General features: G+C 40.9%; 1 protein-coding gene across 1 annotated transcript in view; it reads right to left on the bottom strand.

Annotated features, from left to right (window-relative positions):
* Positions 1–291: 291 nt before the first annotated feature.
* Positions 292–18,157, bottom strand: part of sh2b3 (SH2B adaptor protein 3) — a 50,508-nt gene continuing 32,642 nt past the window's right edge. Inside the window, 8 exon segments of the mRNA XM_073466406.1 lie at positions 292–630; positions 632–735; positions 878–1,031; positions 1,033–1,056; positions 1,322–1,536; positions 2,123–2,214; positions 6,087–6,175; positions 7,358–7,459. Of these exon segments, the coding sequence (XP_073322507.1) occupies positions 376–630; positions 632–735; positions 878–1,031; positions 1,033–1,056; positions 1,322–1,536; positions 2,123–2,214; positions 6,087–6,175; positions 7,358–7,459 (1,035 nt within the window). The 3' untranslated portion in view covers positions 292–375.

The raw sequence follows: 18,157 nt of genomic DNA, 5'->3' as shown, positions 1-18,157 counted from the left end.
GGACAGCTACACATGTGGCTCTCTCTCTCTCTCTCTCACAGAACAAATAAACGAGGATAATCATCACTGTCAACACTGTTATAAAACTCCCAAAAATACATTCACTGTGGACACTCAGGGTGGAGGTGATGAGGGTCTGACACTGGTAAACACACACATAGTGAGTGTGTGTGTGTATGTTTTGCGAATTCATCAGACAAAGATTTGTTCGCTTATGTTCATGAGTCTGCTAATAATCACTTTCATGCGCTCTCTGAGAGTCTCACACACCCACACGGAGCTGGGTGGAGTTATTAAACGTGTCTGTGTGATGTGTGCATGATCATGTGACTGTCAGAGGTGATGGAGGTGATGGAGGTGTTTGACGGGGCGGTATCAGAGCAACATGTACTGGTTGTCTATGGCCCGCTTGCGACCTCGCTCAGGCTCCAGCTCATAGTCCGAATCCCTTGGAGGGATGTGGGGGTTGGGGTGGCGAAGCAGGGGTCTCCTCCCCATCGATTCACTCCGACGCAGAGGAGCGGGGACTGACGGAGGAGGATTGGGAGCGGGGTTGGTGCGAGTGAATGGGTGGTTCCCCGACTGGAAAACAGAGCTGGGACTGGAGGTGGTGCTGGTGGAGCAGGAGGAAGGGGGGCTGACTGGAGCTGCCGGCCAAGCTGCAGTGAGCCAAGCTGGGCTCAGAGCTCCACCGATGTAGGGAGAAAGGGACGAGGAGAGCGCCTGAGAGCTGACCTGAGGGGGGAAAAGGAGAATTGAGTTTTGGTGACTACTTCAAGAAAAAACTGCAACTTCCTTGGCATTTCTGCTGCATACCTGCTCACACAACAACATAAGATCCATAGTTTTATATTGAACTGAGAGGTGAAAGTCTCACCCTGTGATGGAGGGCTGGAGCCCGCCACTACAAAGCTGGACAGTGTGACGGCACCCGCTGCTCCACACTCCAGCGGGATGGGGAAAAGGCGGAAGTGGCTGAGCATGTCCATAACAGAGGGGAAGCGCAGGTGTTGTACCCGGCACTGACCCCCATTCTGTTAGAGAGAGGCGCAGGTGCTGTGGAGACAGACAGACGGAGGCGTCAGGAGAGAAACACAACATGACAAATTTTCACACTGTTTGAGTTTCAGCCAGAGCTGATTGTTGCCCCTCCACTTCTTCACTCTTGTTTGTGGTCTTTCCCATCAGCTGTTTATATGCATAATGCTTCCTCTTTTAAGTGTTTGAAGTATGCAGAAGAAGCATTCATTCATGTTACTAAAATTCTTTGGTGAACCACATGAACAAGCCCTCTTTCTTGATCAGACAGTGTGAGACTTACCTTTGCTTTTCCCTGGTAGTTAAACGTGAGGACGTAGTCTCCTCTGCGTGTCTCACTCTGTCGGACCAGAAACACTCCGTGTCCCTCCGGTCCAGAGCTCTGAACCAGGTAGGCTGCCTTGACGCGGGATATGGGCCCGTGGAACCAGGGGTAGGAGAACAGGAAGTGATCAGTCTTCTGGCTAACCTGCTCCGGCAGGGAAAATGTGACGGGACCTGGATGGATGAACAGAGAAACTAAAATTAGTTCTTCTAATCAACGTTTCTGGATAATAATGAATTAAATAACAACATGTCCTGTAAAAGGTGCCACCTGTAGTGACGAACCCACACGCCACGGAGAGTTACAACAACAGACCTCAGACAAGATGCAAACAAATAGTTTATCTACAAGGTAACAGCGATAACATTGTGTAATAATCCCTTGAGGGAAACTGCAGCAAAAAGCTTAAAGAGCAACAGGAAGTCAGTCTGCACGCTGTGATGACTGTTTAGAAATGACAGTTTTGGTAATAGTTTACCATCCACCGTGTTGCCATGTTCCTAGATCTTAGCATTTGCTCAGTTGCTCCTCATTGGCTGCACCCAATACATTAACTGTATTTATTTAAAGCAGAGAGGCTGTTTGAGAACACTTTGTCCCAGACCAGGACAGACACGTGTGGACATCTTATCTCTGGACACGAGGATGTCAAGATTTAGATTGTAAACCTGAGAGTTTTAGGAGGACATTTCTGACATGACGACACAACTACAGCCTGATTGTTAGACAGAAGTTTCGTCCCCTCATCTCACTACTCACTTTGACTCCCCAACTCTGAACTCCCTCGGTGATTGGCTGGAGCAGAGCCGTCAGCTGGAGAGGGGAGGGGCTCCAGATCAACGCTGCCCGACCTGAAGGACAAGAGCAGATTCAGATTACACACACACACACACACACACACACCACAACACTTTTACTGTATGTTTTTGTCATCTCAGGCCACCTGAGGAGGAAAATAGGTCAATGTCATGATTATTTCATTACATTTGTTCCCCGTTTGTGTTTCACCATCCAACTTATAAAAAAGCTTCATCTCTGCTTGTGCTCAAAATCAGGATCTTTTTTCTGTTCTGTGGTAAAAAGATATTTTAGTTGCCAAAATGTATTAACTCTAACTACGTGTGTGTGTGTATGTGTGTATGAGTGTGTGAGTGTGTGGTGGCTCTAGTGAACATTGGAGGAAACATCAGGCTGAAGGAACACAAAGACACCGAGCACAGACAGGAAGTGAGTCCAGTTCACCAGTTCAGATTTGAACTAAAGCTTACTGTTCTTCTCTTTCATTGCACACACACACACACACACACACACACACACACCCACACACACACACACACACACACACACACACAACACACAGCACACACACACAGCACACAGCACACACATACACACACACACACACACACACACAGAGCACACACAGCACACACAGCACAAGACATACAGAGGGTATGTGTGTACATACGCAGATGAGAACGGGAAGGTTAATGCGGGAAGCCGGACCAAATCCTGCTAAAGTGCTGACTTGAGTTTGCAGCGCTCTGAATAACAGGAAGACAAGTCTCCTTTCTCCTCACTGTGTGTGTGTGTGTGTGTGTGTGTGTGTGTGTGTGTGTGTGTGCGCGTGCACGCGCTCTTGTTCTTCTATCCGTGTGAGAGTCACTTCACCTTTTATGATTACGAAGTGTTTACATTTCAGGCAGTCAGCAAAGCTTCAAGGATTACGGTTAAGGGCTCAGTATGCTCGAAACAAACTACACCTACACATCCGACCACATCTTAAAGGGAAAAGTGTTTATACTCTTTCCAATTGGCCCAAAAGCCTGGCATCACAGCCTCCTCCTGGCTCCCTCATCTCTCTTTTGTTGAATCGACATGATGAATCATACAGCGTGGACAATGGCCAACACTCCAGGACAAAAGTCCTTTATAACAGCAGACCTTTTGACTTGTCATAGCATGAAACTCACAGGTGTTAGTAATAGCATTAACAATGGAATTCAGCTATCTTTCATTTTATTATTTACACTTGTGCTTTCATACTGTGACATGTTGTAATATCTTTTGTGAAAAATGTTTTGCACTCTGTTTGTTGACGCGAAAAGCGAAGAAAGAAGCTGTGAGAAGACAGACAAAGAGCCTTGAGGGAGAACTTCAAACTCTGCACGCCAGGCGACTGCTCTTCTGGAAAGTTACTTTGATTTTTTTTTTTTTTTAAATCATATTTTGGGTTGTTAAGCCTTTATTGGTATAGGAGACCTCTGAGACTTGGACAGGAAAGGGGGGACAGAGAAAGGATAAGATATGCAGCAAAGGGCCGCAGACAGGAATCAGGCTTGGGCCACTGCTGAGGACTCCCCAAATGCTAGAAAAATTGATGAATGCCATCATCCTATTCAGACGTTGGAAAAGTGTGTGTGTGTGGAGCTCTGAAATGCTTTTAGTAGGTAATCAGACCAAAAACAGGGCTGCGCTAATGGGAGTGTGTTGTTAAAGTAGTGATAAGACATGAAATGTGATCCAATAAATCCAGTTGGAGTAGCAAATTCATGCAGTGGAGAGATTATCAGATGCCAAAACACTACAAAATGGTTTATAATACTCAGACAGGATGTTTTACTATTTTATCTTTCATCACAAACAGTAGAAATACGGCATTAATGTGCAAATCCACCAGGAATGTGTACTTTCATTTATGTGAGTGGATGGTGTTCAACGTTTTTGCCAGACGACAGTACGTTTTTTGTCAGTGCCTCCTGCGTCGGCGCCCCTGCTGTGTTGACGGACTGACTCCATTCGGATGAATGAGGGGGCTGCGCAGGGTTAAAGTCAGTCTGAATGAATCCTTAAACACGCTGACAAGCACATAGTTTGAAGCATCCTGAGGCATTTAGAGTAGAGTTAGTTCAGATATGGAGAGATATGTTAAGTTAATGGCATTCCTCCCTCTGACCTCAGCACAAATGTGTTAGAAACGGAGAGAAGAGTGACAGTTTTGAAGAAATTCACGTATGTGCAACAAGAGCTGGGGCGATATATCGGCTGATATTTGGCCCGATCTTAGCGTATTGCAGATATATTGTATCGGTGTATTTGTCTGCTGCTACAAAATTAGAAAGAGAAGTTAAGAAATGCCACCTTGGCTTTGAGGAAAATTAGAAATAGTGTCACAATAACACGGTTTGTCTACCAGAGAGGGCTGACAAGTTGATTTTTAACTGCGAAATGTCTGTAATGAGATGGTTTATGTTTTAAAAACTGAACTACTGGCAGATCTGCTGTCACGAGAAGCACGAAATACGAACATCAGTATTCAGTCGGTCCATGTTTTAATAATAATATAATACTTGATGTAGGATGACAAGCCTGTGGTTTGTGAGGCATCTGAATAAACACTGAATTCAAACTTTGACCTCACTTCCACACTTGATGAGTGTTCACTGTACCGCTGACTACTGACTCAGAGTTTGCGTGTGTGTGTGAATAAGAGCATTCCAGACATCTGCAGAAATGAGAAAGGTCCTGAGATTCTCCCGAGTCTCAGACCTCCCCCACACTTCCTCTCACAGAGCAACACACACACAAATGCACACACTCAGATATGTACACTCTGAAGCTTTGGGTCAAACTTATAAAAGCTTTTTGGGTGTAATGTCTGCTGATAAAAGATTATACTGACTGTACCATACTGTTACTCACACTGAAATGAAAAGATGAACTGAAGTATTCTGAGTACTACCATTGAACCCTGCAGCTCCTTTTAAGAAACTTTAACTTCTCCCATGACTTCCAATGTTTTCTTTTTCTTTTCTTATTCCTTTTCCTCAGTTATAAATGTCCTTTCAGAGTCAGTTTCATAATACAACAAGCCAAAAATAGTGTTTTTTTCACTACTTTTTTTGACACATAATATTACTCTTCTGCAGTAATCGATTGTCTGATCTGCCAAAACAGCTTAATGTAGCCAGAACTGTCATCACCTTTTTATAAATCATGATTCTGTAGATGATTATTTTGTTTATAATTATGTTTTTCTGTGAGTTTTTGGCTTTATCCAAAGGTGGACAGTCGAGAGGTGACAGTAAATGAAATGAGAACGAGGGGGATCTGGACCACAACACTACCAGAACCTCTGCACAACTCTGAAGTCTATACAACTACCAAAAGTTCAGTTCAATTCTAAAACTTCATTTATTGCAGCTTAATCAAACAGAAAACTCTCCACAACAGATGTGTTACCTCTGAAAGCTTTAGTGCAAATATTAAGTTGACTGAAGACTTTGATGAATGATTATTTCCAGGAATAATCCAAATATAACGAGGCACAGCCCTACTTCAGTCTGTAGAGCACTCGAGCAGGTATGTTTGCATTTGTAAACACATACCTCGGCACAAGTAAACATCCAGCACGCCCACAAACACTAAAAACAGCCAAAGTCCAAGTGTTAAATATTTCCACTCAGAATCTAAAGGAAAAAAAGCTGCATGAGTGGAGTCGGTTCTTGTTACATACTCTGTGTGTGCAGCTCAGTCAGATTGAGTTGAATTATTTAAAAATTTTGAGTTGGACGATCAAAGAAATCTCAAAATGAAAATGAATTCAGTCTTTGGATTGTCCTCACAAAAGCAAAAATATCTCAAAAAGTTGGATCACATGTGGAAAAGAGTTCAAATATTGAGGTTTCGGTAAATATAAAGTATTTGTTTCTGTGTTTCTCACCTGCTGCTGATGCATTCTTTTAGCTCTATGGTCCAGGAGCTGACCTGCTGGTCGCTGTCCGTCTCAAATATCAGACTACCTCGATTAACCTGCAGAGACAAACATGCTTTTAAATTATACACCCAACGTTACATAGACGCCAGATTAGACTGTGCAAATGCAAGAAAATGGTGAAGACACATTAAAAGCAATTTTTTTCTAATGATAAAACAATTCAATGCTCTCCATTGACTTTTTATCGCAAGAAGGTGCCTCCTTGTCACTTCCGTCTGCTAGCAAACAACAGAAACATGTGAAAGCTGCTGTGTGTTGGGACACAACCATCAGGGTTAGGAACCCAGAAAAAGATATTTGTAAACTGCCAAACCAAAAAACTGAGCATTTAAAAGGATATAACTGGAAACATTTTGTTCCTACATCGTGTCTTCTTTATGTATTTACTGTTTTGCTTTATAAACTGTCCTTGGGTGACTTGAAAGGCACTTATAAACAAAATGTATTATTATTATTTTGTAAAAATCTGTGACTGATGATATTAATTTGCTGAACTCCATAACCACGTTATTTGCCGACTTTGCTAGCTTGATTTTATCTTAATAAGAAATCTCTGTGGTGTAACTTGCTAGCCATTTGGCTGTGAGAGACCTACAATGAATCTGTTTGTCATCAGGTAAATTTACTTTTAATTTATTATGTTTATATGTAACATTCTGTTTCCAGGCTGCTGTATCCTGTCCAGCTCTGGCTGAGAGAGTCCAAACATGAATCTGCTGTTATCAGAACAACCGGCTGCTTGGAGCCAAAAAGTGACTGCGGTGCCTGATTCATCACACAACATAAGCGAGACGCTTTTTGTACATTTTTACAGGCATTTTGTCTTTGTTCAGCCCTTGGTTGCATATTGTGGTGCTGACTGTTTTCCCCTCCAGTGGGTGTGGTATTCAGAGTATGACGCGTTGCAGTCTTTCTCTATAATCATTGTTTGGCTGTGAAAGCCACTGTTTGGGAGAGAAAAAACTTCAAAGTTATGACAACCATCTTTCAATTGTAGAACTAGTGGGTGTTTGATACTCAAGAGACAACGTTTGGGTGGAATATCCTTTTAGTTTAAACCAGAACGGTATTTGGCGACTTTTGTTATGAAATGATGTGACACAATGATTGTCCTGTTTCCTCTTTATGTTGGATTGAGGGTTGAAGATGTAAGCAATGTGGCTGTAAACTATAACTGGAGCCTTTTAGAACAAAAAGGTTTGAAAGCCTGTTTGTACCTTTAAAACAAACGTGTTTAAGTTGTCTGGCATCTCCAGCCGGTTGCAACGACGGACTTCTTGGATATCTGAGCAGTGAGTCGTCAGCTTGGGACTGGAGGCCTGAAAAACACAAAGACGTGAAGACCGTCAGACAGATCAGATGTGAGGCTCATGAAAGGTGACACAGAAACAGAACAAAGAAAGGGTTGGGGTTAGATGGTTAGGTTAGGGTGATAAATGACTCAAAGCATCTTTTTCTGCATTTTTAATCTGTAAAGAAATAAAAACTTTTCATATCCGGCAACACATTCGCCGATACAAGACATACTGTGGCCAACTTATATTTCAGTCATGTTCTGCGAAGGTTTGTACATTTCTAGCCTGATGTTCTAACATAATTGAAAAAATATCTCTGCACATCATCAAAGAGGCTTGTGCCAGCTGCTTGTTGCAACAAAAAAACGCTTTACTGCACATGAAAGACCTCTGAGTGCGCTGCCACTGCAATTCATCCTATTTAAAGACAGTTTAACAGTTTATTTAACAGTTAATCTATAGATGCCACAGTACACCACGGATATACATGTGTGCAACATGGATGCGGCCTATTTTACATTAACAAATGGGAACCAGGTGGTCCACAGGAAGCCTGGAAAGCAGCATCAGTATCTGCCAGCGTTAGTCACATTTGTGTCCGTGCTGTATGTGTGTGAATTCTCAGTGCAGCTGACAGTGAAGCCTTCCTCAGCGACAGAAAAGGCAGTGAGTCGTAGGAAGAAGGACATGATGGGAGCCCTCGTGGCAGAGCTCCACCAGGACGAACTGTGTATGTGAAGAGTGTCAAAAGAGATATGACGGGCTTCCTGGTGGCTCTGAGACCTTGTGGCACACAGCATGTATTCCTCATAGTGTGGCTTGTACTCAGGTTTACTTTTCTTTTCTGCATATCGACCACCAACAAATCAATCAGTGACCCTGACTCATATGGAGATACTTTGTCCAGGTGTAAGACCGCTCTCGCAGGTAAATCTTAAAACCCAGCTGGACAGAAGAATGATGACACACTCAAACTAATCATACGTCACTAATAAACGCAAATCCGGAGACTTCGAGCCCTCAGATACAACCGGGCGCTAAGAGAGCCACAGGCATAAACACACACGCAGACACACACACACACACGGATGGATGACTCGGTCAGCCATGTGTACAGGCTTGTGGCATCTTGGGTCAGAAGTCACTACTGAGATGAAGCCTGGGTGACAGCTGATAGAAACACGTGGAGACAAGAGAGTCAGCAGCTCTTACTGAGGGTGTAAAAACTACTGTGTGTGTCGTATGTTAGCTGTATGTGTGTTTACAATTTATACATTGTATTTTGACAGTTTAAAATACACCCTGTGCTTTAACATATACGGTGTCATCCATCTTTCATTTTGTAATCTAGTATTTGTTTCCATCTTCCTCTAAATTGTTTAAGTACATTAAATTTCTTTCTTATTGTTTTTTTTACGTGCACATACATGTGTGCAAATAAAGCTGATTCTGGTTCCAACTAATCAATTAATCGACTAAATTATTGATTGTAGAGCTACAACAATTAATCGATTAATCAATTAGTCGATGGGAAGAAAACAAGTCGCTTACAATTTCGATGATCAATTTGTCATTTCAGTTATTTTTCAAACAAAAATGGTCAAACATTTGCAGGTTCCAGCTTCTTAAATGTGAAGATTTGCCACTTTTATTTGTCATTTATGATAAAACATGAAGAGTTTTGGGGTTTTAGACCGTTGGTTGGCCAAACGAAGCAATCTGAAGACATCGGTTTGGGCATTTTTCATATTTTTTTTGACAATTTTTAGACTAAATAATCAATTGATTATTGTTTAAATAAAATGGGTCGGCTTGTTGTTGCAGCTCTACTTAAAGAAAATCTAATAATACAACATGTTCTGAAAAAATCATTTTGACCATGAACCGCAATTAACTTTACTTTATCACAATATAATTAGATGGAGAGATGATAAATATCAACACCCGCCCAGGATTAAGTCTATCAAGCAGCAATTAATGTAAATCGCAATAAGGTTTCTCCCAAACACACACAGTGGAAGCTAACAAGCTACAGTTTGTTCAACACCAAACCCAGTGGGACAAAAACACATGCAGGAGAGCAGAACAAAAAGTGGAGGAGGGGTGAGTAGCGTGAGACGGCAGAAGCAGCAAAAGGAAACAGACGAGACGGTGAAAGACACGGCGTTGGGTGGGAGAGAGGGAGGGATGAGGAGCACAAGAAAGAGCAGGGAGGATGGATTCCAGGGCTTTGTGCACCGGATGAGTTTGAGTCTATGTGACAGTGTGTGAGCCTGAGGAATGTCTATGTTAATCACACACACAAATACACACATCAAAAGAATAGATTAACCCCCCTACTCGAACAATTTCCTCAGCTTGCCAGTGACGTGAATGAACCCCCTAGCTCCTAGCGCTCTTTGTTTTAACCACAGTCTCTAATATTATCAATAAATGCAGAATGACGCAGAGATGAGAGGGATGAGTCATTTAGAGAGATCTGAGTCAGTGAATAAGGAACTGACTAAACTTGAACTTCAACCAAATTGCTGCAACAGCTGAATTTTAGTCCAGGATGTTCAGAGAAATGTGTTTCTTCAATTTCAGGTGAAATCTGTCAGGTTCTGCGTAGAAAGATGGGGTGAGAAAGATGCAATCGATGTATTCTCAGAGGCAGATACAGAGTAAAAAACTGCTATCGGACAAGATACTCTGTAAAACACTTCATAATATTCACAGTCACACTGAAGAATCTGCCAGGTGATTTTAAAGAAACAATAAAAAAAGATTATGATTATGCAGAATCTGTTAGCAAGAGATAAGATTTGGTATCTGAAGCGTTCTGGTTTCTGTTTGTAGTCCGTGTAGTATTGACCAATCACATTTGAGTGGGCTTTGACCGTACGCAGGTAAACAGTCCGTGTGGAGAGCAAAAGAGGCAGAACACATTGGCCTAAACGCAGTGTCAGAACCGATGAGCTATTGTCGGATGGCAATTTTGTTTTTTAAAAATGTATCCGCACTCATATGTAGTAGGGTTTGGCTGTAAGACGATCCCTCGGCGATGGCCGACAGTCATCAACTTCTGAACCCTGTAACATCGTGATTTAAAAAGGCGCCCCACCAGCGAGCACAACAAAGTACTGTGTCCCCTCAGAGTTGCTGTACAGACATGTGAGAGAGAAAATGAAAAGAAGTTTGTTGCTGCTCGCTGCACTTAAATTATGTCTCCGTGTCGCGTTTATTAAAAGACCTGCCCAGTTAGGTGAACCCAAGATGCCACCTCAATTATTATCAGTTAGTGTCTATTATTTTTGGTATTTGCCACAATCATCAACTGGTGCATCTCTCGCAGAAGCCATCGTGTTTATTTTGAAAGAATAAATATTCAACCAGAGCTGAAATGATCACATGATTAATCGATTGAAAATTAAATGCCAACTATTTCAACAATTGATGTCATTTTTCAAGGAAACCACTCTCTGTTTTGCATCATTAGAAACTGAACATCTGAGTTTTGGACAGTTGTTCAGACCAAACAAGGCATGTGACGATGAAAGCTGATAGACAATTTACTAGGGAAACAAATTGTCAGATTAATCAATAATGAAAATAATTGTCAGTCGCAGCACTACATACAACAGATTTGACAACTCTTAACTCTGAGCGCAAACCAGTTTACTTCGATTTGAACATTTAGTAAAAATGTATTTCTATTTCAGCCGAGAAAACTAGCGCAAAGAGACAAAGATAAAGGATGTGAGTAAAGAGCTTCACCATCAACGTCATAACTACACAGGATGTGTGAAAGCTAATGAGATCTGGAACCGTGTGTGTTTGTGTGTGTGCACATATGAGCTGATAGTGACTCATTGAGAGGAATTCATTGTGAGAATGTGAATGAGTTTCTGACTAAGAGCATCTTTGAGGAACCATATGTTGCTGTGGAGGGGAAAAAAAGAAAAGAGAAGAAAAAAAGCAGGCAGCAGATGTCTGACTGGTTGAGCAACAACATAACAGGCTGATTTCTGTGAATCAACTTCAACAGGGGAACGAGTTGAAGCTCACAGCACATTTCCTATTACTGCAAACTGTCTGCAACACTCCCGAGACAAGACAAACATTCAGAAACAGACACACACTGTGCAGGCCCTTGCCCTTTTCTTCCTCTATTTTCTAATCTGCATATATAATATGCACAATCTTTATGTATATTATTTCCGTAAACAACACCACCACACAATATGTGGAAACTGTTGCAACATTCATGAAGTGTGTGAACGTGTTCATGTTTAAAAGTGTCTCAAGCAAGCGACTAAAAAGAGAAGTGAGAAACAACAACAATGTACAATCATCACAAAAAAGCAAAAATAGAAGAACAAGAAACAACTGCAAAGAGTCACAAATCTTCATTAAAGACATGAAAGGGACCCAAAATGAGCTGCAAATATACAAAGACAAAGTGACCAAAAAAGGGATGCAAAACAACCACGAAAAAGATACCAAACGTGATGTAAAACAACTAAAAAGTGACAACCACAAAGAGACACAAAATAACTGCAAAAAGATGCAAACTGACCATAAGAAGTTACAAAATGACCACAAAAAATTACGAAATGTCCATAAAAAGTTACAAAATGACCATAAAAGACGCAAAGCGACAACATAAAGTTACAAAATGTCCACAAAAAGATGTTGATGTCTCTTACAGTCTGCGTCCAGGGGCCTGTTGTCAAATAATCTGTCCATGGCTGTAGGCCAAAGAGCAGCTATTCACTGATATTATTTCATATTAGAATATCTAAAGTAACTTTAAGGGCATGAATGTATATTACACTGAATAAACAAAGCAACCATCAATAACAGACTTTATTGTTGCCAAGAACCAGGCCCCGGTGTGCAGGTGTGAGAGTGACAGGTTTTTGGAGCAGCCACTAGACTGGAGACTTGATCCTTTACTACAGAGACTGACAAAAAGAAAGGCTCATGTAACTTCCTACACACACCCACACACACACACACAAACACACACACACTCTACAGGAGAATGAGAGAAAAAACATTCAGGCATAGCCACAGAGAGTGAGCACAATGAGTCTGTAAACACACGGTCAAAGGAAAGCTTTTCATTAAATCACTGCTCCCCTTTGTCACAAACCCCTCACTGTATTATTTGCGAGCAGGCCTAAATCTATGGCCTTTTATAATGCTGCTGTTTTCATCTCGCAGCTGTGAGAGCATTGAAATGGTACCACATCTCCAACAAAAGGTTACTACATGCTCATAGCGTCAATGTATGATTAAATGTAAAAATTTTGTCCTGGATATATTATTAATGTCTCCTTCAGGGGGAAAAAAGCAAGGACGTCATGTCAAAATGTTCATTTCAGTAAATTATTGATGATTTAAAGCTGTGAGTGTAAACCTGCTTACAGATGGATTTGCAACTTATGAGGAAGAGAGATGGGAGTTTTATCAGCGGGGGGGAATACAAACTATTTATCAGAAGCAGAAAAGGACATCACACAATAAAGGAAAATGTAATACATGAGAGCAGGCATACGTCACTTTCCGGGCGCCAGGACGACCACGCTCTCTTTTGGGGTGAAAAAACACTGACAGTGCTAGCACCAAAAAAAAAACTAGCGATTAGCATGCTAAAAAGACGCTGTGTTGCATTTTGCACGTCAACCAGTACCAAAACACCACAGTTCAAGAATTTTTTTACTTCCTGAAAGAACTAAAGGCAGCAAAAGAAGAGATCTTTGGCTTCAGGCCATTCGCACAGAGAGGATTAAAATGTCAGTCAATATGTGTCAGCTTTTGGCAAGCACTTCATCACAGGTAAGTTAATGATGTTACTGAGTAAACAACGTGTCAATTGTAGCAGCACAGGAGGCAAATCAGAAGAGTCTTTACTGTAACTGTAACTACAGTTTTTAGCTTTAAAAAATATGGCCCTACCATAAAATGCCTGCTTTTAGAATAGAGTTTGGTTCACAGTCTGTTCGCTCAGCAGAGGGTGTTTTAATGTTAATAATCCACATAAATTGAGCTGACCTGCCTTCTAAAAATGAACCTTGTAAACAGCATAAAGTAACGTAGAAAGTGGGGCAGAAACTGACAAGTTTTCTTGGTAGTTTTTCACGTAATAAGCACAAACATCTATCAAAACAGAGACAGCGGTACTGCTTCTCCACAGCGGTGTAAATGGCTCACAGTAATGTCACATCAGACAGAAAAATAAAGTATTACTGACAAAAGAAGTAATGACAGAAAAACATCACCTGGACGTTTAATAAGGTAGTTGTGTATGTCAGGTTAGTCCACTTTGATGGAGACTGAAAGGACACTTATCCCTATTTCAAGTTTTTCTATATAATGACGCAGATTGTCAACAACAACAACAACATTGTTTCCTGACTAGCCACAGGATCTGGGCAGAACACTAATACGACACTGTGTTTTACAGCTTGTTCAATGACTCTGTTGGCCCGTTTACATGTCAGGAATTTAGATTGTATCCACCACATTTGGTACATGTTCATGTGTGTTGATGACCTACTGCTACCACTAACACATGACATACAAAAAACTGCAAGATCTCCTTTTATTTCCCCTTTTAAGGGCTCTGAGGTGGAAAATCCTCTTATTTCACAATGTGTTCACAGTATCATATTTTCCTTATCAGCTTTTTTAAGCGCTTCACTGAAGCCATAAGATAGTCAAGCTAATGGTTTTTAAATGGTTGCATCATTTCAACCATATGAAAATATATTAAGCGTCGACTTCAGAAACTTTGAGATCTTAACTAGAATCTAAATAATTGGCTGCACAACATGACATGGCTGAAAGTGGGATAGAAGAGGTTCTTTCATTTATTATGGTTAAATGTCAAATATTCATATTCATATTCAAGTCCAGCGTTTCAAATTAGACGATTTCCTGCATTTTTCTTTGCTTTACATCATGTTACTTGAATATCTTTGAGTGTTGGATTAATTTGAAGACATCAGCTTGTAAATTTTTCACAATATTTTGACATTTTGTAGATTTTGTAAAAAAAAGCAATCAACACAAACTCATAATTAAAATAGGTCTGAGTGGCAGCCCTATAAAACATTTTGAAAAACTTCCAGATTAACTAAATTCAGCCCGCTGCACTGCTGTTCAATCTATGAAAGGTGTGAAACTGATGGTGATCTTTCTCAGTAACAATATGACCCTGTAACAACTTTTCAGTTTTCACTCTGTTCTTTTCAGACTGAGTCAACTTTCACTACTACGTTTCAAGTTCATCACACACACACACACACACACACACACACACACACAAACACACACACACACACACACACATGCACAAGCACACGCACACATACACGACTGATATTGTGAATATGAGAAGCAGATGTCCTTGCATTGTTTTTCATTACTTATTTACAAATACATTTTTTTTGGTAGATGTAAACTACACAGTTTTGTACTGGCTTTATTATGTTGTGAACATACATTTCTGAAGAAGGGTAATTTTCTCTGTCTTTTAGGTGCCTTTCATAACACTGGGTCTGGAACAACAAACTTGAAAATTTGGATTTTCTGGCTCATCGCTCACTGATTGTGACTGTTGTTGCATCATTAGGTCAAATGGAAATATATTAGACATCTTCTGCATCATTATATCTGAGGATTTGTTGCATTTCTCCGTTTTATACCCTCATGAACTGGATTTTGGATGGACATTTGTTATGTTTTTGAAACTTTCTAGACTAAATCAATCAGTTACGGTTATAATGATTAGGAAAATTAGTAATTTTTTAGTTGGCAAAAAGTGCCAAATAAATAAAACTACTGTACTACTAAAGCACTAACTTAGATGACTGAACATTATCCCTACCAAATAAACAAATAAAATCATAAATCAAAAGACAAACCAACAGAAACATTTTAGAGCACTAAAGGTTCACACAGGTTTACTCTACACAGCCATAAACAGATGATGAAAGTAGCTCACAAACAAACTGAGACATGGCAACAGATGCAACCATGCGACAACCACTCATCCGCACAGTCACAAACACGTCTACAGTTTGAGCGCACACACCCACACACACGGGTGACACACAGGATGTTTGGAGTCCAAAACGATCTTCCCAGGGTCCCTCTCTCTCAGGGCCGCCGCAACTGACTGACATTCAACATTCCTCTACCCCTCCGAGGGTCGCCCCAGCCAACGCTGTCCGGGGTGCAAGCATGTGTGTGTGTGTGTGTGTGTGTGTGTGTGTATGCGTGTGCTGGACTGAACTAAGGCTGGTTTCTTGACAGAGTTTCGAAAGTGTGTGTGCACAATTATCCTTCACAAAACAGAGGTTTTAAAGACTTGCAGCACCACCCATCAGGGCCTTGTCAGACGGCAGAGATCTCCACCAACACATCTGTCTGCACTCCTCCTGGTTTCAAGTTCAAATCATTAATGCATTTCTATTCCTGCATGCTCAAAGGATATTTAAATTATCTTCTTTACTTTTCCTATTGTCAACAAATCTAATGAAAAGACCAAAATCAACATTAAAATCAAATCAAATCAAATCAATTGTATTTCTATAGCCCAAAATCACAATCACATTTCCTCAGTGGGCTTTACAATCTGTACAGGGAACGACATCCTCTGTCCTTAGACCCTTGAATTGACATTGCATTGACAGAATATCTGATACAATTTATATAATATATGTAAAATGTGAGGATCCAGGAGGACGACTGAGCAGGCCGAGGCATCGCCTAGTGGTGTCCGAGCCACACGACCTCCCACAAAACAATCCCACAAACTGTTGTTGTCCAAACAATGGTGCCGCACATCAATCAACCACAGTGGTCAAGTTTTAACATTCATTAGCACTAATTTTAACAGAAATTCTAGAAAGTATGCAAAAGAAATAGCAAGTTAAAGCATCGTTGTCTCTTTATCTGGATCCACACCAAAAGTTAATAGGGTCTATTCTGGCTAGTACGTAACTCGGCAGGATCAAATAGGCCTGGTGTTGAGCGACATATTCAGGCTGGGAAAGCTGTACCTTGAGTAATACATTGCTGCTTTTAATCATTTTATGAAATATCAAACAATATCCCCAGTGTTGCCCTTTACACTGACCCCTGCTCCATGGGTCAATGTGAAGGACATTTTTCCTGCCTGGATCGTGGCTTTTGTGAACAAATTCTTGGTATGCTAGAGAAACGTGTCTTCTGTGATCTGTTCTTCAGTAACTACAGCTGTAGCTAACAGCTAAGGTATTGTTTTCCTGTTGCTTGTGTCACACAGACAAACACTCCTGAGGTCCTCCATAGTTGGTGGGACAGAAATAGATTCTGATTCCTGCTCAGTTCTGGGTGGCTCAGCTTCAATTTGACTCCGAAAGTAGATTGAAATAATGATAATATATATATACATTAAAAAAAAAAAAAAAGGTCAAGGCCTTCATTTTTACTTTACTTAAACTATTGTTGGCTCTGGTTTAGGACTATGAGGGCAGCTGTGACCACATAATACCATAATGCATGAAAATGGCAACATCTATTAGACTGTTTTATGCATTTTAAGCAAATAATATCTAACATTGTAGGGCCTGGACAGTGTTTTTAAATAAAATGTGACCATATGACAACTCATATGGTTGAAGGGTTGAGTTTATTATTTTCCTGTTTTCCTTTCAAATCGGCTCGTTCACGTTCTGAGAACATTTTAAAAACATGTCTCCCCAGAGACAAACTCTGACAGCCACCTTTGAACACACTGGTTTCTGGTGCATGTACATAGGTGGAGGCAGCCAGAAGATCACTAGAACTGATCACATTCACAATCAGCTCTATCTGTGGCATCATGGAGGATGTGGGAAACACACATGCATGCACACAAACACACACACACACAGCAGTAGTTGTGGGGTTACCAGCACTGATAGAGATGAGTGTGTTCTAGGAAACCTGTCAGTAGCTGTGAGAGACGTAGCGTTCTTCAGTAATGAATAATTGTGTCAGTTCATCGCGCTGCCCTCCTTGCATAGTTCTCAGAAATACTGATATACGAACCAAACATGCAGAAGTTAAGACAGCACACTCAAGATTCACAGAACTGACTGCAGTTCCTTGTAAATGAGCCAGCTGTGGTTTTGCACACAGAAAGAGACCAATTACGAACCCTGACAGAGCAGAAAAAAGAAGAAGGGAAAGTGGCAAAATCTAGCTTCAGCATCTTAACTGATCAGAATTTCTTCCGTATTAAACAGACTAATTCTGATAAACTTCCTTTAATGATTAGGACTTTAAATTGAAAAACATATATATATATTCTCATATTTACCAACACAGATAAAATCCTCTTTCTGAGTAAGGGCAGTGTATCAGTGTAATGCACCTGCAGAACAGCACCATTTCAAATGTTTAGATCATAAACTATATTGCACATTCAGCTACCAGTTTATTAGGTGCAACTCGCTAAAACTAATACAACAGTGGTGCAGTAACTCCCACCCTTCATTAGGGTTATATTGTGTTTGGTGCAACTGTTTTAGGGAGGTTTTTATTCAACTTGACAGTCATTTTAGAGGCTGCAGTTGAATAACGCGCACACACACACACACACACACACACACACACACACACACACACACACACACACACACACACACACACACACACACACACACACACACACACACACACACACACACACACACACACACACAC

Source organism: Pagrus major, chromosome 5 (genome assembly GCF_040436345.1).
Source record: "Pagrus major chromosome 5, Pma_NU_1.0".
Taxonomy (NCBI): Eukaryota; Metazoa; Chordata; class Actinopteri; order Spariformes; family Sparidae; genus Pagrus; species Pagrus major.
Note: the sequence above shows the minus strand (reverse complement) of the source record. Positions and strands in the feature narration are given on the sequence as shown.